Source organism: Boeremia exigua (assembly GCF_020726555.1).
Source record: "Boeremia exigua strain MPI-SDFR-AT-0100 chromosome Unknown C7974scaffold_10, whole genome shotgun sequence".
In the NCBI taxonomy this organism is placed as follows: domain Eukaryota; kingdom Fungi; phylum Ascomycota; class Dothideomycetes; order Pleosporales; family Didymellaceae; genus Boeremia; species Boeremia exigua.
The window spans coordinates 1,272,065-1,294,691 of NW_025763527.1; the positions used below are offsets into that span (position 1 = coordinate 1,272,065).

The 22,627-nt window shown below is 53.5% G+C and overlaps 7 protein-coding genes across 7 annotated transcripts; 3 read left to right on the forward strand and 4 right to left on the reverse strand.

Moving 5' to 3' along the window:
* The first annotated feature begins 1,420 nt into the window (after positions 1 to 1,420).
* On the forward strand, positions 1,421 to 4,433 carry C7974DRAFT_39068 (fungal-specific transcription factor domain-containing protein). The gene has a single exon (XM_046141488.1). It carries the CDS (start codon positions 1,561 to 1,563, stop codon positions 4,153 to 4,155), a length of 2,595 nt encoding a protein of 864 aa, XP_045994179.1. The 5' UTR covers positions 1,421 to 1,560; the 3' UTR covers positions 4,156 to 4,433.
* A 1,602-nt stretch (positions 4,434 to 6,035) lies between these two features.
* C7974DRAFT_39076 (uncharacterized protein) lies at positions 6,036 to 7,106 on the reverse strand. The gene has a single exon (XM_046141499.1). The coding sequence runs from the start codon at positions 6,968 to 6,970 to the stop codon at positions 6,095 to 6,097; it is 876 nt and encodes a 291-aa protein (XP_045994180.1). The 5' UTR covers positions 6,971 to 7,106; the 3' UTR covers positions 6,036 to 6,094.
* Positions 7,107 to 9,360: 2,254 nt separating this feature from the next.
* Positions 9,361 to 11,722, reverse strand: C7974DRAFT_416230 (UV-endonuclease UvdE-domain-containing protein; the record flags this gene model as incomplete). The annotated part of the gene is made up of 2 exons (XM_046143967.1): positions 9,361 to 10,989; positions 11,042 to 11,722. The coding sequence occupies 2 exons, from the start codon at positions 11,720 to 11,722 to the stop codon at positions 9,361 to 9,363; spliced, it is 2,310 nt and encodes a 769-aa protein (XP_045994181.1).
* Positions 11,723 to 11,928: 206 nt separating this feature from the next.
* C7974DRAFT_365090 (xanthine dehydrogenase/oxidase) lies at positions 11,929 to 16,784 on the reverse strand. The gene is made up of 4 exons (XM_046139818.1): positions 16,290 to 16,784; positions 12,537 to 16,188; positions 12,197 to 12,482; positions 11,929 to 12,148 (listed from the first exon to the last, which is right to left on the reverse strand). The coding sequence occupies exons 1-3, from the start codon at positions 16,524 to 16,526 to the stop codon at positions 12,271 to 12,273; spliced, it is 4,101 nt and encodes a 1,366-aa protein (XP_045994182.1). The 5' UTR covers positions 16,527 to 16,784; the 3' UTR covers positions 11,929 to 12,148; positions 12,197 to 12,270.
* Positions 16,785 to 16,890: 106 nt separating this feature from the next.
* Positions 16,891 to 17,830, reverse strand: C7974DRAFT_401099 (kinetochore component CENP-S-domain-containing protein). Its single transcript, XM_046142570.1, has 3 exons — positions 17,764 to 17,830; positions 17,585 to 17,708; positions 16,891 to 17,495 (listed from the first exon to the last, which is right to left on the reverse strand). The coding sequence occupies exons 1-3, from the start codon at positions 17,800 to 17,802 to the stop codon at positions 17,263 to 17,265; spliced, it is 396 nt and encodes a 131-aa protein (XP_045994183.1). The 5' UTR covers positions 17,803 to 17,830; the 3' UTR covers positions 16,891 to 17,262.
* On the forward strand, positions 17,727 to 18,644 carry C7974DRAFT_39110 (trafficking PGA2-domain-containing protein). Its single transcript, XM_046141541.1, has one exon. The coding sequence runs from the start codon at positions 18,076 to 18,078 to the stop codon at positions 18,391 to 18,393; it is 318 nt and encodes a 105-aa protein (XP_045994184.1). The 5' UTR covers positions 17,727 to 18,075; the 3' UTR covers positions 18,394 to 18,644.
* Positions 18,645 to 22,160, forward strand: C7974DRAFT_39111 (uncharacterized protein). Its single transcript, XM_046141543.1, has 2 exons — positions 18,645 to 19,338; positions 19,406 to 22,160. The coding sequence occupies exons 1-2, from the start codon at positions 18,896 to 18,898 to the stop codon at positions 21,990 to 21,992; spliced, it is 3,030 nt and encodes a 1,009-aa protein (XP_045994185.1). The 5' UTR covers positions 18,645 to 18,895; the 3' UTR covers positions 21,993 to 22,160.
* The last annotated feature ends 467 nt before the right edge of the window (positions 22,161 to 22,627 follow it).

Here is a 22,627-nt window from a genome sequence, read left to right on the forward strand (position 1 = left end):
AGCGGTAATCAGGCATTGGCTGCTTGATCAAAGATCGCCAGGCGGAAGCGCGTGTCATGGCAGTCGCAAACCGCTTAGGGGATTTGAGACAATTCAGGAGTACGGGCACTGCAAAGAGCCAGCATGGACGCCACCAGCTGCGCTGCTGCAGTCACTGACAGCGATGCTGCGCAGCCACTGCAGGCGCCAGTTGCGAGTGGGGGCACGGCTGGCTTGCACGAGTCACTACGGTCATATCTTGTTCACATCAGGCCCGCTGGCTGTTATCACAGTCAGCGACGCCCATGGGGACGGTTCGCCAAGAGGTTTTGCGGAGCAAGAACAGCGCACGCAGGGCCGGGCGACTGACATCGTTGGCAGAGGGACTGCCACCCTAGGCCGGGCTTGCGTCTCTGCATGATTCCAGCTTCGTCCCGCGGGCGCCTCGATGTCATCGCAATATCCTCATCTGGATCTGCGCTGCATCGCCAACGTCTGTTCGCGCGGGCGGCCGCTCGCGTGCATCCTCGCGCAGATTGCATCACGCCCGCAACCACGGCCAACTGCGCTGCAGAGATGCCTGGCTCGCAACATTTGGCGGCCGTGCTTTGTTGCGGGATGATGACGGTGAAGAGGCAGCCGCTGATTTAACCTTGCTTTCCGTGCCCGGAAGGCTTTCAGCTTGGCAGATGCTTTACAGCGGGCGGCGTTCGCTGTGCTCTCCCAGTGGTGAGCGCCTGGCGCTGCTATCTTCTACACAGCTTCGGTGCAGCTTCGAAACGGCGACTCGGTCGGCTCCGTTGTGAGCATGCAAGCAGGTCATTCGTCAGTGCGCTCACGCCGTCCGTAGCGGCCCTGACGCTATCAGCGGTGGCTTTGCAGAAGCCTGACAGCCGAGCAGGCCCTGGCGCTTCTCACCAGCGTACTCGACACGAGCTCTGTGAATGGCTGCTGCCGCAGGTTGCTCCGACGCTAGTAGCCGGTAGCAGATCGTACCTAGCATGAGTATTGATTGGTGGATGTTCCGTGGCGTCCAGCCTTCTCCGTCCTGCAGGCGAACCACTGTCGCCATCCACCAGCCAAGCTTCTGACCGGGGTGCAACACCTTTTCCGCGATGTAACCCGACCAACAACCCACTCGGGTCTGCAATTCGCCGTCCGTGTGTGGGGTGCGGCAGGGGTGGCCATAGACCGAAGCCTCGTAGCGGCTGCTTCGAACATGCGGGCACCTGGCCGACTCGCTGCAGGCTTCAACCCTCATGCACATCTCAAGATGACCTCTCTCCGCCCATAACAACCTAGCGTCTAGTTTGCCGCGGTATTTTGCATCCTACTACTTGGCACACCGACAACCCCTGCTTGCTAGAGCCCTGACCTTATCACACTGGGGGACCAAGCTCCTACCCTTACCCGTCGAGGGCCAAATAATACTTACCCACCTTGATGCGCCTCTCTATGCTCCATTGAGAATTGCCCCTCGTCCATTTGTCTATCTTTCTTACACACACGCACCTTGCACGATACTCGCCTACAGATGCAACATTGCTAGCACTTGTAACCAACGTTCACATACCAACCAACATGGCTGTCGCTTCGCCTACCACCACGCAGCCCATTGAGGTCAAGAAGGTCGATGACAGCAACAACGCAGCTGCCGCACCCAAGAAGAGGAGAAGAAGAGCACCCGCCACTGGAGCCACCGAGGACTGCTTCTCTTGCAAGAAGCGATCAATAAAATGTGACCGGAGACGACCCTACTGTGGCCAGTGTGTCGAGATTGGAAAGGACTGCACTGGATACCGAACAACCCTAACCTGGGGCGTCGGAGTTGCCAGCCGTGGAAAGCTTCGGGGCATGTCGTTACCCATCGCCAAATCGCCACCTGCCACTGCCACTACTGCCACACGGAAAGAGTCCTCAGCGTCGACCTCTGGTAACAATGCTTCCAGCAGTGCTAGCCAACATTCGTCTAGCTTCAACAGCCGAGCCAGCGTTGACTTCGGTATCCACTCACCCACAAGTCCTATGAGCCCGGGCAGCATCTACTCCGCCCCACAGGAATACCAGTACTTCGGCCCTACCAGCCCAATCCCCATTCCCTCCCCATCCACACCGCTCGGATATCCTATGCAGTCCCCGAGAGAGCACTTCGAAATGATGCACCCGCTCGCCTCCAAGATGAGGCGACCGTCGCAACTCAGCAGAGGTCCTCTCCAGAGATTACATACCTCGATACACCTGCCTTTCGACGAAGGCGGTCTGTCAGCCTCGACTGCATCTCTCGGAACATATAGCGACAGCGACTTCCCGTCACCTGGAGAGTACCCGCACACCCCTGCAGACGAGTTTCCCTTTGCGGATCCGTCCATCCCACGGTATTCGCCGATCCACTCCTATGACCAAGCGCAGATTGGCTCCATCGACAGCTTCTACCATGAAGCTCCCCGGTCATTACCCATGGCCGACGACATGAGCTCCAGCGTCAGCTCAGATCAAAGCCTACAGGACTACGTCGAGGTGAGCTCGGCACAGCAAAACATGGGTCAGGCCGTGTTCCACGATGCGGTTTTTGTGGAGGGGGATGCAAGCTCGAGTTATACTGCGTTGTCTCAGCCAGCTTTCTCCTTTCTTCCTTCGGAGGGTACGTCAATGTCTTCTTACGGTTCCGGCCCCCTGTCTCTCGACGTACTCGCGCTCACCACATCTATTCCTCAGAGTCTTGCTATCGCTTCGCCCCTTTCCCATCGGATGCTATCCCTCATGGACTATTACGACAAATTTATATGCCCGGTACTGGTGGCTTTTGATGGCCCTTCGAACCCATACCGCATGCATATCATCCATCTGGCCATGCAAAACGACGAACTCCAAAACGCTATCGCCGCGTTGGCGACGAACAACATGCGTATGCGCGGAGGCCTAGAAGGACGGCGATTGAGTGCCCCTGGCGACTACCGCCTCATCCCGCAGCATGCGTATTCGCAAATGACTGCGCAGGAGTTGAGAGAAATGCACGGAGAGCCTACTAGCGAAGAGAAGCACTACAAGGCCCAGTCTATCGCATTATTGAACAGGAAACTAGTGGATATCAACGGCTCGCAGGACGATTCCGTGTTGGCCACTCTCCTTATCCTTTGCCTTTTCCATGTCTGCGATTCAGGATTCACAAAATTTAAGACGCAGCTAGCAGGAGTTCAGAAGCTTCTTGCTATGCGGGACAGAACAGTACAATCAGAATTTGTTGGCTGGATCGAGTTGTTCTTCACCTGGTTCGATGTCATGACGGCCGCTGTCAACGACCGCGAAATCGAAGTCCGCGGTGATTCTTTAGACATGATGAACTTGACTGCCAACCTTGGCGCACTGGAGCACCACTCCGGTTGCGAAGGACGCCTTTTCAAGCTTATTGCCCGACTCGGAAGGCTCAACCTATTGAGTCAAAATAGGCCTGTACGCGAAAACGACGACACGCCCCAATCTTCTCCACGACCTAAGAAAATGAACGACTTTTACTCTTTCAACTTTGACCAAATTGACGGCAACGGCTGGGGCACGCCCATCATTGAGTTTCAGGATCCTTTCGCCTCAGCGCGAGAAGACCCCCGCTCTCCATTCTGGGTCGAGTGGAACGATGTACGTGTGCGCCTTCAGGAGTGGGAGTTTGGTGTGCCTGGCGAGAACTCTGTAGATTCTTGCGAAGCAACATCATCGATGCTTGCCATGACACCCAACGATGCAGCACTTCTCCACATCAGTGAGAGCTTTCGTTATGCAGCGTTGCTCTACATAGAGCGTCTCGCCCACCCCACGGTACCTGCTGGTGCCCTCAACTTCCAGAATCTTGTCGCACAAGGTCTCTACCACATTTCACAGATCGGCATAACGAGCTGCGTTAACAAGTTTTTACTCTGGCCGCTCTTCATCGTCGGCACGGAGTGCGTAGACGCTGAGCACCGCGCTGTCGTGCGACAGCGCTGCGTTGAGATTCAACGCGAGAGCGGATTTTTCAACAATCTCAGTGGTCTCGAGGTGCTTGAGCGCGTCTGGCAGGACGACGATGAGTGGCTTGATGGCGACATGCAGAGCTCACGACATGGTCCTTTTGGTACATCACAACAGGCGTTTCGGTGGAGAAAAGCAATGGATCGTATTGATGGGGAGTATATTGTCATCTGATCTTTTTGCCAGGATGCAGCGGGATCTTGCATCTGTTGGGAACATGCATGAAGGCCGGGGATTGTATTGGCTAAGCCAAAAGTGGTGATGCGTTGAAGCGATAACGTTTAATTGTTCGTTTGTATATATCGCGAGATGTTATGGGCATCGATACCCTGAGAGACGACGCAGCATGATCTGCGATCGAATAACGAAGTCATGAAAGCGCCACTATTCTACTCTACCAATTCACGCCTCATTCCATGTGATAGTCCACCCCTCCACCATTCGTGACCAGCAGATCTATTCTGTTTGAACCTTGGAGGACGTCCTCCAGACCCCGAATCTGTCGCACAGGCTCCACCCACCGGTGAACTGGCGTCCCACAACAACGACCTTGTGCACCACACCACGGTATCGCCCACCTTCAGCCTCCTCGCTCATGTCCTTTACTCGTTGGTTCGCAGCGTCACCTAATCTGGAGTGGAATATACTTCAGCCAGTCACCATGTGCACATTGCACGCACGACTCGACGTTTGCAGATCCCCTGCGCCTGCCCCTTAGCCACTAGGTACCTCACACGCAACGGCGTTGCGACAAAGTCCCCAGCGAAGTGGCACAGCATTGCGTGCCCTGCCAAGTGCGCGCGCCGTGGTTGGTCCGGCAAGGGCGGAAATAAGATGTGTAAGCACAGCGTTCGGAGACGCCGTGAGCAGCGTTCGCACGACGCGCGCTCTTCCTGCCTCGCCTCCTGAGATCAACGGTTACCAAGAGCGCTGAGATCTGTGGCTGTGAAGGGTTTGCGATATCGTGGCTTTGCAGTCTTGGACGAGATGCGCGCGGTGGTTGGGTGCGTGAGGCGCTTGGCCCGGCGCCGTCCGGCGTGCCGCTCAAGGGATCGTCGCAGATCTCTGCCAGGTACATCGTATGTAGAGCTGGACGGTTCCCGGTTTCGCCTGCCTCCCGGCTGCACATGTGTACCTGTGCGCTCCGCTGGAGACGCAAGGTGCCGGCTTGTATTTGCTGCCGGGACTTCAGCAGCTGCCGATTCGAACCGCCGGATGCTCTGGTGCAACTGCATCCGCTATGGTGGTCGGGATCACTTCTGGAGAACAGAGATTGCGGCACGGGAACGGAACGATAGCTTACCCCACGGTCTCTCGATACGAAAAAGCCACTGTTTCGTCAAGTGATCTCAGGGGCTGTGTTTTCCGCCTCTATCTCTGCATGAAAGACACCAGACCGTCATTGCCCACGAGCACGCACTTGGTTTTCAGACACGCGGCACCAATGATTCGATATCAAATATTGAAGTCGGTCCGTGATGCAGGTACATTTCTGCAGATGAGGTTCATAACACCGTTTTCCCTATATGTCGCCTACATTACCGAATGAGGCAACCCTGATGCTTGTCGATCTTGTACATGTGATTATGCGGGGAAGGAATTATGTACGTAAACAGCAGAAACCACGAACGCCCTGACTGCCTTGTCAGATTTAAGGACGAAGCTGGAGTCACGCCGTGATTCCAGGGGCGACAGAGTGGCAGTGGGGCGGATGCTCGTCATTTCCGTTGTGGAGGTCCGCCGCTGATAAAATAGCTTTTGCGCGGTGCAGTGCTTTTGTGCGCTGATTCAATGAGAAAGAGTTTCGGATGAGCTTGCTGCTTCGGGGAAAGCTGTAGGCCGGAGGTGCCGCCGTGGCCAAGCTCGGCTTGCCATTCGGCGATTGGCTCTGCGGCTCTGGTGACGCACTATAGTGATCGAAATTGTCAAAGTGCACACGACAGCTCACGCGCACAAGTTTACAACGTAGGTTATCGTACATCACTGCATTCGTAATCGTCTTATGAGACAGAATGCTCTGTGACCTTTTCTCGAGAACTACTTGACGCCGTCTTCTGCTATAGCCCCTAATCTTTAGCACGAGTACAATGTCCCGAAAATAATCCCCCGATACCTAAGCCTCTACTCCATCCCAAATCCAATAGCCCAGGTCCTCTGATGCAAGCCCTAGTGTCCTGAACTTCGGAATCAGCGGGAGTATAAGAAACGCATTCCCACCCAACCACCGCATGCACACACTCGTTTTGCTCATAGAGCAGTCTTCACATGCGAACTTATCTGAGTTTGACTCCATATACCATCGATAGGTTCGGAGCCCAAGATAGTGCTGTTGAAGACATCGCTGCCCATTCAAGTTGCTGAGGTCGTAGTGGTACAGCTGGAGAGCAGCAATTTCTCGAACCTGTGGACACATCCGTCCGAAGGGTACAGGATCCGAGTGGTAAGCATCAAGGGCGTAAAAATCGTACCCAGCTGGTATCTCGGAAGATAAAGCGTGATGAGTAAGGGGCGGTGATCCTGGTGGTGTACATGTCAGTGTGATGTACTCTGTGCTTCGATCGTTCTCGGTCTGTGTTTGGCGGCTTGTATCTTCAACAGTGCCTTTGCTTGTCGCAAACCCTTGTCTACACTCTCTACACGCTTCAGCTAGCGCAGTGATGAGGTCCAGTCTGTCACATTTCAAATCGGTAACGTCGTTGTTTTGTAGTTCGTCACTGACGTCTCGCCTACACAAGGCCTTCGTGCGGAAAACTTCTCTTGTGGCAACGCCTCCCTCTAGATCTACAATGTCTTTGCGGTGTGGAAGGTTTGTGAAATTATTGTTATTCTCAGTTGAGGGCGCTACGAGTTGCTGCTCAAGAGGGTCATTACCGTTATGGCTCTCGGGAACACAGTGCTTGAGCACTTCGTTTTTCTTCTTCATTTTCTGCAAGAGATATCCAATACCGGAAGCCGTCCTACTGGATTGCGATCGTTTGATCGGTTGCATTGGCGTGATCTGATTACACCGGTCTTGTCGAGGTGGTCGTTACCTTTAGTAGGGCAAAGCACCGATTTCAGGTCTTGAAGCACAGAGCGATTGCTCAACGTGAGACGAGAGACACATGATACATGGTTTTCTTTCATTCAGTCTTCGTTTGTGCCATGTTCAGTCACTATCGCCAAGTGTCTGTTTGTCTCATCTTCCTTCACTCTTTGACTGAGACAAAAAGAGGACAAATGAATGCCACTGACGTGACGTTGCTAATGGACATGAATCCTCTCAAAACAACTCAGACTGAAGCAGCCAGTGGGTCTGATCCACACCAACTGCTCCACATAATGTGCATAGGTACCGCAACGGTATCTGGAATCCTTCACGAGATCCACAACGCACTGATACATGGAGCTTGATGTCGTTATCTCGGCCACTGTTTAACACATCGTATGGATCCCTTCTTGCATCAAGACTCCGTCCCTGTTGCGTCAGAGTCCGAAATCCTTCGCGAGCCACTCTGCTCGCCCTGCGGATCATGCCTCTACTTCGCAATGACTTCATTACGAGTCACCCACTCTTCCTGTGTATCCGGCCACGATACGAGCATTTCCGCATCCCAACCATAATTTAGCAAAGCACAAAACTCTTGACCAATTTCTTGATCAGCGCTTCGCGCGTCCCGCTGTCTTGTTTCCACACCTCCGTTCCCTTGCCAGCCTTACCGGACTCCCAAAATGGCAAACCTCACGACCGCAATTCCGGCCTTAATACACCCACTATGTGATATGCCCGCCCTGTTGCGCTCTGCCCCGCTCGTGCTCATCAGGCGATGCCCGCAGGCTACACATGTCGTTGCAGAGGCCTTCCCGCGACCCCTGCGCGCTAGGCTTGCGCCTCGCTTCTCGAATGCATCCAGCTCTAGCGCGCAGATGGCCTAGATCCCGCGCGTACATATCAAACCGCATGTGATGCCTTGCATCGCGATAAGGTGTGCTGAGTTGTGTTCTGGAAATGGCGTGGAAGATTCGGTGCAGGCGTGCAGATACCTAGCTTCGGCGCTCGACCTTGTTCCTGCTTTGTGGCAGCGTGTGCGACATGCCAGCAAACGCTGTGGCTGGCACGAGCAGGTCAGCGTGATGGAGTGCTCTTCCCGCTCTTGCAGCTCGCTTGCAGGGACCATGCAGAAGCGCCTAGATGGCTGTTGATCGAGATGTAAGTCCAGAGGCGCAGTGGAGACGACACTTCCACCGTGCACAGTTGTCTGTTTCCAGCTTGAAGGTACAGAGTATTGCTGATTGCGTGCTTCTTGCCTTATTGGTGGATATGATTCGCGATGCTTTAGGTAAAGAGCGTTGAGGCAGATCGCAGCCTCGTATCCAGTGGAGACCTCTTTACTCTTCGTAATGGAAGTTCCGTTCTCCATCATCCGCGTCCGTTACGAGGATGGATACTTCCGTCCGTCCCTGGACCCCTCGTTTCAGTAAACGGACGGGCATGTGGCCTGTTCGAGCATGAGTCCGACTGGCTGTTGAGTGCCCAGAAATGATGCGACCGAATTGTGGTGCCGTTCAGCCCGTTAGTTGTGAAGCACAAAGCAGATCCTCAGTCTCATGTGGAACTAACTGCGACGAGCAAGCTTCCAGAGCGCTCGAGCAGTAGCCAAAACACATTAACCTATCTCTCCGCACGTTGGCAGTGACAAATTGTGCAGGTCACAACACGTACTGTACTGTGACAGGTACATGTTGATGCATCAATAGCTTGTTCAAATGTCGTGCATGTTTCAATAGTCTCTCTTACGCGAGAAATCATTGGTGAGAACCAGTGGGATATGCAATGGAAGGTGAGAGGGAAGGATGCGGAATGCCTCGGCTGCCGTCGGAATCTGGGGCCGGTAGACGAGCCGTGCTTCTACGACGTTCTCGAAGAGCAGGGCTGTGCCAGCCCTGGACCACGAAGGCGTTAATCGAACCCCCGTGTTATGCGGTGGCTTTGGCTTGTGATTGTGGGTGCTTGTGACCACACGGTCATGCAGATTGCTCTGCTGTTTGTTGAGGGGGCATCAGTCTGAGTGAGGTATGATGCTCAGGTGTCGAAGTGTGGGATGGAGGCCGGAGCTATCCGTATTAGGAAGGTGGATTGTGTATGAGATGTATCTAGCTTTGAGAAGGTTAGAGGCGGTGTGCTGCGGAGGAGGCTGGGAAACCCTGGTTAACAACGGTACGGGAGAGTAAGCGATGGGAGCTAGGGTGTAGTTAGGAAAATAGGAACATTTGTGTGTGTATCAGTGACATTCCATACCAGTTCACAATCTCAGACGGCTCACAACAGAGCAACGATGATGCAAATGACGGCCCAAGATTCAATTACCGGCTTCAAACTACCGCAGATGTCGGTTGTTGTTACAAGCTCATCTCGTCGGCGTCTTCCTCGTTGTAGCTAACCTTACTCGCCGCAGCTCTACCAGACTTTTTCCGCGTAGGCGTGGGTCGTGCAGCTCGCTTCCGCACGGCAGGAGCCTTGTCCTCATCGTCCAAGTCGCTGAGCGGTGGCGAGCTAAGACCATCCTCGTCATCAGACGGAGAGGGTGTAGGGACAGCTCTCGGTGCCTTCTTCTTTGTCGAACTAGCAGCCCGTTTGGGCGCCGCCTTCTTAGCTGGGGTCTTGACTTGGTCAAGGCCTGCGGTTTCACTAGCAACGGAGGCATTGTCGGTGGCTGCAGCCTTCTGCTTCTTCTTAGCCGGCGTAGCGGCGCCCTCCTCTTTCTTCTTGATAACGCGCTTCGGTGGCCGAAGCCATTCCTCCATTGTGGGCGGCCAATACACTCGCCCCTCAGGCCCACCCATGCCCAACTCTTCGTCAGGAACGTGGGGAGGGGGGACATCCTCCTCTTCCGCTTCCTCAAGCTTCGCATCGACCTCCTCAAGATCATCGGTCTTCTTTTTGCTCTTCTTGGGCTTTGCCTTTGGCTTGGGCTTCCACGGCCTGTTCTCATCTGGTCGTTGGTAAGGGACAATGTCGTTGATCCGCTCAAAGCCTGGCAACTTGAAAGTCCGCATAAGCTCGAAGACGGCTTGTTCTTTGTCCTTCGCCTCGATCATCAAGTCCATCGTATCTGGGCACGGAGGGAAGGTCATCACACGAGGCGAATGCTTCCTTCGGTCCCTCCCTGTGATGGCACCTGGACAAGGCTCAGAATAGTGCATCTTCGGTGTGATGTTCTTCCTTGACCATGTTTCGAGGATCGCAGGATACATGTCCATGACATCTTTTGTGCCTTCCCGAAGCTTGGTGCTGTCGAACAAAATGTTATGGTGATGGAAGTCAAGCACGAACGGTATGTTGAGTTCCTGGCACATTGGCAGAAGTTCATGAGCGTTCCACACCACATCATCATTCTCGAGAACAAGTCGTTTCTTGACACCATCCGAAAGCCTTGCGTAATTCTCACGGAATCTCTCGAGGGCTGCTGGTCTGTCACCAAAAGCCCCACCTAGATGCATGATCATGACAGCGTCGCGGTCTTGTTGCGGTGGCAATTTGAGCAGCGACAACATCTCAGCGTGATACTCAAGATCACGGATAGCATTCTCAATGACAGATTGCCGTGGCGAACCCAACTGCGTGAACTGGCCAGGATGTGTAGTGACTCGGTGGCCCAGCTCAGCAATGACTTTGCCAGCTTCCGCCAGCGCTTCTGCAGCAAAAGGCTCAAGCTTGTAGCCATACTGCTCATGACTCGCAAACGGGAAAATCTCGCTGCTCAATCTCATGAACTTAATGCCGTACTTGTCGTTCCATCGAATCATCTTGCTGATATCTCGAACGTTGGCAAGGCCCAGCTCCTCAACATACTTCTGTCCTCGTGCATGATCAGCCGGCTGCTCCTTATCAGGGCGGTTCTTGGTGGCATGTTCCGGCTGAGAGGGGTCTTTCAAAGGGTGGCGATGTTCGATGATGCTCGCGATCCGACACGTTCTGGAGCTGAACACGGGAGGATTGGCGTTTCGAAGGTAGGTGTTGAGACAAGCCTGAAATGCGTGTTAGTCAGAAAAGGTGCGTGGGGTCATGCAGGGGACATACATATCCTAGCCGCCCCTTCCACGGAAGAGGAAGGTATTCAGAGTTGACAGGAGGAGGCCGTGCCAGGGCTTGCTTGAGCTCCACTTCATCCCCCTCCTCGCCGTCTACAGCTTCGGCTTCAGGATCGCCAGTGACATCTGCATCTTCTGCAGGGGCCGTGCCGTTCTCCACAGCGCCATTTGTGGGTGCCGTATCGAGGTCTCCGCCTTCTGTCTTCACATGTGTAGCGCCAGCCTTCTTCCTCTTGGCCCTGCCGGCCGTTGGCGCTACAGAAGTGGCTCCAGCTTCGTCAATGCCCTCGGTACCCGTCGATGGAACTGCCTTGACCTCCGTGGTTGCATTTTGCGAGTTTGAAGGCTTAGCTGAGGCCGCATTGACGCCGTTCACTGCATTGCCGGCGTTGATGTCGTGCTGATGCAGGTGGGCCTCACTTTCGGCGCATTCATGCCCATCAGGTGAAGCGCGTAGAGCATTGGGCGCATCGAGGACTTCAGGGTTGACGTTTGGGTTTGTGACTGCGGTACCCCCACGGGATGATTGTCGGCGTGGTAGCTTCTTGTCCTTTCCTGCAGCATTCGGAGGCAAAGGCACTTCAGAACGGCGGATCTTCGAACGATGGACGGGCGCTTCAGTGGCAGCAGGCGATGCAGCTACAGTTGATGCCTTCCGTTTTGGAGGCATGACTGGAAGATAAGGGGTTACGCAAACGCTATGCAAGACAAGTGGCACTCGCTGTGCTGTTCGATATGCAACGATGGAGCTAACCCTATGCACTGAACGTATCATCAAAAGAAGCAGTTGGGATTGGCAAGGAGACAGAGGCGATATGAGTTCGAAGGAACAAGGTGTAGAGTCGTGCGATTGCTTTCGCGAGCCATGTTGAACGAGGTACGCGTCAAGCTCTGAGCGCTTCGCGACAGACAGTGATGTCATGCTAAAAGATTGTTCAGATGTAGTTAGATCGACGACGGCTTCGATCGATCTTACGATAAGCGAGGCGTTAGGAACCATTCACACCTCAACACCATGAACATATCGCGCACCGCGAAGGAATATCTCAACTCAGCATAATGTGAACTGAGCACTGGAAGAGATGCAAACTGTGTTCTGGTCCGCGTCACTTAGCATGCACAATAAGGGTTGAGACGAGCGCACCTTAAGAATGATTTGACTTGCATACTCATTTGCTAGACATACATAGACTGACACTGACGCCTTGCATCCTCAATTTAGATGCTGATGAAGAAGCTCTTTTCACCTTCCTTTGGCTCAACCCAAGCCCTCTTCAGGATTGGATCCGCACAAGAGATGCGAATCCTTTCCGGCGTCGCAGGACTCTGTAGATGCAGCACGCTCGTCTCGCCGAACTCCTTCCTCGCTGCCTTCAGGGCATCACGGATTGCGAAGAAGACACAGCTTCCCATGAATAGGGGTGGTTCACCTGTCAGACGTTAGGACCATCTCGTACCATAATGGGAAATGGTGGAAGACTTACCGATACCCCTCGACCGCTGAATAGTACGCAGGTTCTCCCACTGCACATCCTTCAGCAGGCTAACATTGAACACCTGCGGAATATCTCTGAAGCCAGGAATCTTGTAGTTGCCCGGGCCCTTTGTGAAAATGCCTCCCGTGCTCCTCTGCCACAGACTCTCCTCCGTTGTAAACAGACCCTGGCCTTGTACGAAGGCGCCCTCGATTTGACCGTAGTCAATCGCAGGGTTGATACTCCTGCCAACATCCATCTTGATGTCTGCGCGTCGTACCGTCCAATCGCCTGTCAACGTGTCGATCTCGACCTCAGCGGCAGAAACGCCCTGTGTGAAGTAGAAAAACATCTGCCCCGTGTTGGCACCCCAGACATAGCCAATGTCAGGCGTCTTGTAGAAGCCCTGGGCGCTAAGGTTGCAACGATCGAAGTAAGCCATATGCGCGAGGTCTTTCATTGAGGCGCCGGGGCCGAGCTTCTCGCGATACGGCTTCAGGCGCTCGTTGAGCTGCTCGCAGGCATTGTAGATGGCGTAACCATTCAGATCCGACGAGGCAGATGCAGCGGTGGAGGACGAGTTTGCGACTGTGTTTGTTGCTGTATCACTGATGAAAACGCTTTCGAGTGGCACCTGAAGCGCTTCGGCTGCAATCTGTGTCATCTTGGTGTGCAAACCTTGGCCCATCTCAGTTCCACCGTGGGCAACGAGAATCGAGCCATCATGGTAGATGTGCACAAGTGCACCAGCTTGGTTGAGGAACAATGCTGTGAAGGAGATACCGAACTTTGTTGGAATGATCGCGAGGCCACGTTTGTTCCACTTATGAGTCTTGTTGTACTCTTCAATCTCTGCACGCCTGCGAGAATATTCCGACTCTTCCTGGACCTGCTTGTACATGAGCGGCACATACCAGTCCTTGATTTCTTGGTTGAAATGTGTGATCATGTTCCCCTCAGGCGAATACATGTTGATCTCGCGCAGCTTCTCAGCAGGGATGTTGAGGTGGTCTGCAATCTCTTCCATGAAAGTCTCGCAGATAAACATACCCTGTGGCCCACCAAAGCCGCGGAAGGCAGTGTTAGAGACGGTGTTTGTCTTTGCTACTCTGCCACGAACATGGACATTGGGGATGGAGTAGACACCGTCGATGTGGGAGAGAGCACGCTCAACAACAGCACCGGAAAGATCTTGGCTCCAGCCGCCGTTGTTGAAAACATCCGCGTCGAGTGCTTGTAGCTTTCCGTCTTTATTCACGGCAACCTTCCAGCGAGCAAGGAAAGGATGACGTTGCCCAGATGTCATAATGTCTTCGTCTCGGTTGAGCATGCAACGAACCGGTCTGCGGACCTTGTTGGCTGCGACCGCTACAATGGCGGCGAGCTGGACCGATCGTGTCTCTTTACCACCAAAACCACCACCCATACGCTTGACACGGGCATTGATCTTGTTAGCAGAGACACCGAGGACCTTTGCTACGTATGCCTGTGTTTCTGCCGGGTTCTGAGTGCCGCTGAAGATTTCCATCTCGCCAAACTCAGGCTTTGGCACTGCCACACATGCTTGGGTCTCCAGGTAGAAGTGTTCCTGCCCCCCCATGCGTGCTGTTCCAGTGAAGACGTGATCAGCTTCCTTGAAAGCCTTCTCTGTGTCTCCCTTCTGGATGTGACGGAAGTGTTGGAAGAAAGAATCTTGTTGAATAGCCTCCTCGATCGTGAAAATTGCTGGTAGCTCCTCGTATTCGATCTTGACGGCCCTAGCTGCTTGTTCCGCATGTTTTGGTGTGTCCGCAAGAATCATACCAATAGGTTGGCCTGCAGAGAACACTTCATCAACGGCAAAGAAGACTTCGTCGCAAGAAGGCGCTCCCCACCAGTTCGATTCTGGTGTTGCTAGATCTTTGTGATCTACGTAAGCAGCAACACCTGGTAGGTCTAGTGCTGCCTCCGCGTCCACACTGACTAGCTTGGCATGAGCCTTTGTTGACAGAACCATGCAGCCGTACAGCTCATTCCGCTGAAGAGGAATGTCGTCGGTATACTGGGCTTCGCCCGTTGTCTGTTGCATAGCAGCGACGTGGTTCTTTGATTGTCCAACTTCGCTCTGCTTGTATGCCTCAGCCGCCTTGCCATCTTTCCAGCCGCTGCTGATGTCTCGCTCAATTTCGCCAATTGCCTGTGTGTCGACCTCAGCCTCTTCAGCGTTCAGACCAGCGAGCACTTCGTGGTAGAATTTGTAAAAGAAGCCCAGGGCAAGCGTCTTCCTGTATGTTGCCATGCCACCGGGCACACCAAATCGCAAGTCGAAATCCTCCTCAAGTTTAGCCATGACCCCCTCCAAGGTTTGAAGATCTGAGAATTTCCTATCTTGCAGGAATTCTGTTGCCTTTTTTGCGACGATTGTTGTTGGTGCCATGCCACCATAGACGAGGCTGACATCCGTGACAGTGTGCTCATCGTCAAGCACCACCCTTAAAGCTGCGTTGACAATAGCAATGTCATCGTCCTTCCGCTTTGATTGCTTGTATGCACGGATGTATTCACCCTTCTCCTTCGCCACAGGGATCCTGAGAGCCGCGATGATCGCGTCGGGAGCCAGAGCAGTCTGCCTATACCCCTTGAAGAATGTCGACATCGGAATCTCTGTCGTCTCCTTTAGACTCTTAGCTACCAACGTCGCATTGAGAGCAACAAAGACAGGGTTGAGATCCGAGATAGGACTGGCTGTTGCAAGGTTGCCTGCAGGGGTGCCCACATTCCTGATCTGTCGTCCGGCGAAGTAACGGATCTGTTTCAAGATCGTGGCGAATGGCTGGCCCCTGTCTTTTCCGTAGTGTTCCATAGCGTCTTCACATATCCGCTCAAGATCTGTGAGCACGACGTTTCCGCCAATCTCCAAGTGATCGTCCTTGAAGCTGAACTGACGCAGCTCAGGAATGTCGCCGACAAAGACGGAAGCACTGTAGTTCATACCCTTGAACTTGATCTCGATTTGCGTCTCTGTAGATCCTCCGATGAGCTTTGCAGAAGGATGGGCGTTCTTGATCTCAAGCAACTGCTGCAACGTTGTGGGTCTGTACCACCTCTTCTTCTTGTTGCCAAAAGCCAGCGGTCTGAACTCATGCTTGTGAAGTTGTGGCGGGAAGATCAACTCGGTATCTGGCTTGTACTCGATGAAACCTGGAGGCGTGAAGCGCTTAATGGGTTGGTCATCGCCATTTGCGCCTTCAGTCTTGCAGCATCCACCGCCGTTGGCTTCCTTTGCGCCATTCTTTTCCATACAGCATCCACCTCCGCCGTTTGCCTTTGCCTTGCCACAACCAGTCTTGACACTGAAGCTTTGTGCGGCATCCAGAATCGGCCTGTAGCCTGTACATCTGCACAGGTTGCCGTCGAAGGCTTCTTCGACGTCGTGTTCGGTGGGCGCATCGGTGTTACGGAGGAGAGCATACAAGCTCATGACAATTCCGGGAGTGCAGAAACCACACTGGCTGCCATTTCCCTTTGCTATTCTCTCTTGTGCTGGATGCGGTCTCTTGACGTTGCCTATCCCCTCGACTGTTATGACGTGCTTGCCGTCTACACTGACCAGCGGTGCCAGACACGCATTGACGGAAGCGTGGTATATCTTGTTTGTTGTGGGGTTGAGCTGTGAAACGACCTACGAAGCATGTTAGCAATTCGCCTCCTTGCTGGAAATTCCAAGAGCTCCGAAGTGCACTTCAATAACGGTCCTACTATATAAACAGACTGGGAACTTACCACTGTGCAAGCGCCACATCCTCCTTCTGCACACCCTAACTTCGTTCCAGTAAGGCCAATACCTCTCAGGTACTCCAACACTGTGACTTCTGGGTCCGCATTGTCAAGTGTGACCTTTGTGCCGTTCAGATAGAACCTCAGCGTGTCGTCAAAGTTAGCTGTGACCTCGTTGAGCTGACGCAGCGCATCTGCAGGCGCTGCAGGCGCTGATTCTGTGTCGATAAGTCCGGGCGCCATGATCTTGCCTCGTCACAATCACAGTATAGAGTGAGCAAGCAAAACGAGGAAATGAAAACCGAAGGAGGGGTATCAGAAGTCAAGGAGCTGAAAGATGGCAAAAGTTAGCATTCATCTTCTAGATACAGCTCCAAACGAGATGTGGAGAGCGCCGTGATCCAACCCCAAACCGCGCTGGCACTGGTCCATTCAGATGTCACCTCTTAGTTTTGGCAAACCTCTTAGCGAATCAGAAGGTCTGGAAATCTCGTTATCGTGGTGCCAGGCCGCGGCGCGTTCTAGGTCGCGTGCAGGAGCTCGCCGATGGCCGACTTGAGGAGGGGCCAAAGGCCAAGGGCCCCACTTGCTTATTGCGGCCGGAAGCGGGGGGCAAAATGCACGTGAGCGGTGGAAGCTGGAGTACCTAACGAAATGGCGAATGCAACGAGAGAGAAATACTAGGGTGCAACGATACCTATGTTTGAGAAGGCTTGGTGAGCAATGTTTGTGCTGTGAGTCCCTTCAGCTGGTGGGTGACTTGCACACGGAACAGCACAGGACGCAGGGGCTTTATCATGCTGAGTGGATGCTTGGATACATGCACTCTCTGCACTCTCTGCACTCTCTGCATTCTATTGTTTGACTTTCAAAGTGCATCATTGCTTCTAGGTCCGTGTGTGAGCTGCGCCTGCCCACGGGTATCATGTCAAATCAACGCCCAAAACACAGCGTATCGAGAACTAGTTCAGACGTTGTCTTAGGCTTTCCCCTTCCCTTTGCCGCCGCCAGAAGGCCTGCCTCGTTTCTTCCCTGTAGTAACGGTTTGTTGTTGCTCTCCCCGTCCTTCAGCAGCCTTCATTTGGTCCAGCTCCCGCCGAAGGATGTCTTCAAGGGCTTCGTTGCGCCGCGTGAGTAGCATTACATCGTCGTTATTGACAGCTTTGCGGCCGGCATGACGGGAGAAGGTTTCGAGGTCGCGAGACGTATTGGCTGACTCGTGTCAGTTGACGTAAATTGAAGGCAGATGGTTATGTCTAGCAGCTGTACTGCAGTTGATTTGATAAGTAGCAAAGACGCACCAATCTGTGTGTAGACCAGCTCAGTCAAAGCACCAATGAACTGCGGTGTTGCATTCATGTCGTCGGCGAGGAGAGCATCGTCGACGAACTGGCCGATCGAGTACCACAGTGCGGACTTGAGGCGCTGCAGGAGGCGTCGTCAGCAACACAAGGTTTCCATGTTCATCAGACCTTCTCACCTCTTCTCGCTCAGCGGCTTCACCATCCACTGAGGCCATAACGCCGTGCTGATGTATGGTTCAGACCCTTCAACGGATGGGGGACGGCTGAACAATGACGCGACGCGTCGTGGGTAGCCAATAGCGGGGGAGATCGGAGCCCTGGTTCAGACCCTGGATGATCCTGACACGGCCTTCTCATCCTCACCGAGATCTTTATTTTGCTGCACACCGCTCCACGTTCCTCATCCAATCCACCGGCACCTTCTACGCCTTCCTGCACCTTTCGCCTCATCTGCGCTATCATAACTACCGTGCAACACCGCAGCGATCATGGCCGAAGAAATTTCCTGGAATGCGCTCGTCGCCAACGTACTCGAATGGAAGGACCGCCTCGTCAACAACTCGGTCCAGTCTTGGGAGGAGATGAGCGCACAACGCTGGCTTCGTATCGTTGGCATAGTTGGTGCTTACATGCTCATTCGTCCCTACCTACTTTCGCACGCCGAACGTAGCCGGAAGGCGCGCGAGGCCAAGGATGCCGCAGAGCTGGGCCTCGATGTTGAGACTGAGCTGTCGGCCAACGACTTCCGCGGCGGGAAAAAGAACAAAAAGGGCGAGGGTCTGGCGCAGCGATCGACGCTGAGATGAGGGGTGGGCCCACCGGGCATGCATTCCGCGGCGTTACTGGGTTTGCGACAAGCTTTACGAAGCTTTTGGGGATACACAAATACCTAATGGAATGCGACAAAGGAGCTGGGAGCTGCAGCATCTGCACGAGCATGCTCGATCCATTCTTTGATGCAGACGCTGTGTTGACTGAGACAAGATGACAGCAGACGTCGGAGCCAAGTACCACAGCTCTACTGAAACACTGTGGATGAGACCGAACAGAAATGCCCTCACAGCCCTATTTTCTCTAATATACAACCTTTGGCTACTTTCGCCTGTGTCCACTCCCTTGTCGCGATTTCTTCCTTTTCTTCTCCTACGTTCGATCTGGGTCCCATCCAGGCCTGACTAGATCCACGCGACAACCAGGAATTCGACGCGCAACTGGCCCAGCTACTACCTCCCTTGCTTGTGACCATATAACCACCATGACAGGTCGACACGGTGTTCTGCTCTTCAGCGCATCTTCGCACTCTGCCGTATGCTGGCCATACTCACCATGGCTCCTCTATCCATCATCGGCGCCTTGAGCGTCCTTCCCCTCGCTCTTGCACACATGCAGATGTCGTCACCATCTCCCCTGAGAGACCCACACGCAACAGATCGTCCGGACGAACCCAAAGACTACAATATTCTCAGCCCTCTGAACGCGGACGGTAGCAATTTCGCCTGCAAAGGTTATCATCTGAATACGCCCTTGACGACAGTCGCAACTTATCCAGCTGGTAGCAAGCAGACACTGAGATTGAGAGGAGATACCACGCATAGTGGTGGTAGTTGTCAGATCAGTTTGAGCTGCAATGGCGGAGACGACTTCTACGTCATTGAAAGCATAATGGGCGGTTGCCCTTTGCGTAAGAACTACGACTTCACGATTCCCAGCGAAATCCCGGCCGCGAAGAAATGTCTGCTGGCCTGGACATGGTAAGACCCTCTTTTTCATATCACTTTCTGTGCCATGTCAGGCGAGATACTGGCTCACAGCGTGCAGGTTCAACAAAATTGGTAACAGAGAGATGTACATGAACTGTGCCGTCATCGATATTACGAACAAAAGAAGGAGTAAGCGTGATAGTCAGGCCGCGGCTTCGAACGCTTTGTCGAAATATCCTGAGTTGTTTGTCGCAAACCTGGCCAACATCAACAATTGCAAGATTCAAGAGACTACCGAAGTCGTATTTGATAACCCTGGAAAGAGTGTCATCTATGCCAACGGGAAAAGTGCTTCCAGCCAGCCCAGCTTTCGCAGAGGTCAATGTACTGGAAAGCCATCCAAGAACGCCGGAAGCAAAGACGCGCCGTCGAGCAACTATGGTGGCGGCGGTGGAGGCCAATGGACTGCACCCGCTCAAAGCTCATCAAAGCCAAATGACTGTGCGGCCAAGAACCGTTCTGGAAAATACTATCCTGAGTGTTTCGGCGGCAATGCTCGCATGCACCAGCAAGAGCAACAGCCAGCCCAGCAACAGCCTCAGCAGCCTCAGCAGCCCCAGGAACCCAAACAGGCCGCGCCGAAGAGACCGAGTGCAACGGGACCAAATCCGAAAGTGCAGCAGGACCTCGATGCGTATCTGGCAACGCTGTACGGTCGAGGCGGCCTCGCTCGTAGAGCCACAGCGCCCGCATCTGACTATGTCCAGACCCATAGTCAAAAGCAAGGATATTCAGCATCATCGCACACGCACCGTCATGGAGAAGACTGCAAGCACAAGAATTCTGGCTACCCACAGGACTCGCACTATGATACTGAGAATGTCAACTCATACCCTAAAGGAGGTGATGATTACTCCAACAAGCATGTCTACGACAGCCAAGAATCACATTACTATGAAGACTCAGACTTGGTGAGCAAACGCGTGGCTCGCCAAAAGAGATGGACATCGTACGACAAGCGCGACGATGGTCCACGCGCACCGACTAGATACTATCGTCCCAATCCGAGTGCTTATCAAGCATCTGCAGAAGCACCTAAAGAGGTGTCCGCAGAGACATCCGACCAACCGTCCACAGAAGTCATCGAGCAAGCATACACAGAAGAATCTACACAGGCAGAGACGCAGGCAGAGACGCAGACGCCCAACGAAGCTGTAGTGCAAAAAATCTGGACTGATATGACCGAAGCCGAGAAGTTTGAGGCATTCCTTCGGCGGATAGTCGAGCTTAGCAGCAACATGGCTTCGCTTGTCAAGTATGCTGCTGCTTCGACCGTTAACATTCCCTGGTACCCTCCTGCGTCCACATACGACCGAACCCCAGCGTCCACTAACGGAACTACACAAGACACTACTGCAGTCCACAGGCTCGCTATTCGAGGTGTGATCTCGTCTGCTCGTTCGGTTGCTCAAATCTATCCTGGACCTAGCGTTGGTAGCATCAGCGACCCTGGCGATGCCACGGATGCCGAAGACGGCTTCAAACTGTGGTTTCCCCATCTTGTGCAAGGTTTAGTGACGAAACGACAACTGGTTGACCCAGTGACGAGTGAGGCTAGTGCCGATGCTGGTGATAGTGTCAACTTCTTCGATGTATTGGCGGCCGGCTTCTGGAAGTTGTTCGGCAATTTCGATGATGCACCCACAACAGATTTTGAGCCAGCTCCTACCATTGAGGACATACCATTGGTGTTGGGCGAGCCAGATCTCTACAGTGGACAGCCTGACTTCCCAGACTTCGATATCCCGGATCTCGATGGCCACTACACGTTCGGACCCCAAATCTCGGCACCTGAACCGCCAGTCCCTCAACTCTTACCTGGCTACGAAGAGGGGCCTAATGGACCGATCTGGGTTGGCGAAGGCCCTGACCCGCTTGCAGATACCGAGGAGCCAAGCATCGTCGATTCGACTGATGGTTCAAACTCCACAGTCTTTCCAGGTGAAGATGTTCCTGTCTTGTTGACCTGCACGGAGCCCATCCCACAGATCGGCTTCAACTCTTGCCTCGGTGGATGCAACCACACCGCTGAAGAAATTGCTGCGCACGAAACCTACCTAGAGGAGTTCGCAAAGCAGCAGGCTGAGTTCGAAGAATGTCTCGCGACGCAGGCTGTAGATGGAATCTCCTCTTCGCCCTCGCACGGTATTTGGCACGGTACTGACGACTCTGACGAATCCCAGTCGGAGGCTGAAGACGCAAGTGGTCGCCGTCCTCGGCCAGTCCCGATGATCCCGTACCCGCGTCCCGATAACTTCACCAGCCCCTTTCCCTCCAACACGACCACCGAGACTGCCCCCGTTCCTATCGTCGAGGAGATAGTTCCAGAACAGGATACGCCGCTGCCAGTGGATCTACTACCGTACCAAAACAAGACACTCGGCGAGCTAGTCAGCGAGATCATGGGAAACCCGGAGCTGGTCGCTAGTCCAGACGATGAGGTGCAGGGAGAAGACGAAGCAAACTCTTTGCAGGAGGCGGTTGATCAGGCCGAGGAAGGTGTCACGGTAGAGCAGGAGCCCACGCTGATCGATCCCAGTACGCTGGAGACTATTGCTGATGCGCTGCCGTTTTTCTTGGGGCCTGGACCGGTCCTCACGAACGACGTGCCTGCTGAGGAGCTTGCGGAGGGAGGTGCGGTATAGATGTCAACGAGCGACTAACGATGGATGACTCAACCTGATTTTGATGTTATGCAAAAGCAAGGAGGGGAAATCGAATGACGTATGGTTAACGTTTTTGGGTGGGTACCGATGGCTGGGACAGAGGTTTGTGTTTAGTTTAGATACTTTGCGTGATATGTCTCGCGTTATGATTAATGAATTATGTTTTGCGCCAAACAGAGCTATGTCCTGATTCACTGTTTTTTGAGATATATGTAGGATTCCAGTTGACGTGGCATGTACGATGTCAATGTCATGTTGACGGTAATTCGTGCTGTCATTACATTCGTTTGCCCTATCACGTATTTCGTCACAGAATCTCCCTATCACTAACATCTAACATTCACAATATCTGCCACTTGCAATATGAAAAGAGTATGGCTCTCCCTCGCAGCTGCCCTGCTGCTGATGGCGAGCAGCACCGACTCAATTCACCCTGATCCGCGCGCACATCCGGACGAGTACAGACAAGCGGTTGTAGCAAGTATCCAAGATCTTATGTCCGGTCATCGGCCAAGAAATAGCGAATTAGGTGGTGCGAGCACTGGCAGGTTGATCATTGAGGGAGTTGTGGAAAATCTGCGGATTTATAGACTGTACAAGCAGGATAAAGCGAG

Excerpts from the sequence above, each read along its gene's own strand:
- C7974DRAFT_365090 (XM_046139818.1), bottom strand. The coding sequence starts at position 16,526 with ATGGCGCCCGGACTTATCGACACAGAATCAGCGCCTGCAGCGCCTGCA. Across the intron at positions 16,189-16,289 it reads GATGTGGCGCTTGCACAGTG|GTCGTTTCACAGCTCAACCC; the intron begins GTAAGTTCCCAG and ends CATGCTTCGTAG. Across the intron at positions 12,483-12,536 it reads TCAGCGGTCGAGGGGTATCG|GTGAACCACCCCTATTCATG; the intron begins GTAAGTCTTCCA and ends AACGTCTGACAG.
- C7974DRAFT_39076 (XM_046141499.1), bottom strand. The coding sequence starts at position 6,970 with ATGCAACCGATCAAACGATCGCAATCCAGTAGGACGGCTTCCGGTATT.
- C7974DRAFT_39111 (XM_046141543.1), top strand. The coding sequence starts at position 18,896 with ATGCTGGCCATACTCACCATGGCTCCTCTATCCATCATCGGCGCCTTG. Across the intron at positions 19,339-19,405 it reads TGTCTGCTGGCCTGGACATG|GTTCAACAAAATTGGTAACA; the intron begins GTAAGACCCTCT and ends CACAGCGTGCAG.
- C7974DRAFT_39068 (XM_046141488.1), top strand. The coding sequence starts at position 1,561 with ATGGCTGTCGCTTCGCCTACCACCACGCAGCCCATTGAGGTCAAGAAG.
- C7974DRAFT_401099 (XM_046142570.1), bottom strand. The coding sequence starts at position 17,802 with ATGGCCTCAGTGGATGGTGAAGCCGCTGAGCGAGAAGAG. Across the intron at positions 17,709-17,763 it reads AAGCCGCTGAGCGAGAAGAG|CGCCTCAAGTCCGCACTGTG; the intron begins GTGAGAAGGTCT and ends CGCCTCCTGCAG. Across the intron at positions 17,496-17,584 it reads GCTGGTCTACACACAGATTG|CCAATACGTCTCGCGACCTC; the intron begins GTGCGTCTTTGC and ends GACACGAGTCAG.
- C7974DRAFT_39110 (XM_046141541.1), top strand. The coding sequence starts at position 18,076 with ATGGCCGAAGAAATTTCCTGGAATGCGCTCGTCGCCAACGTACTCGAA.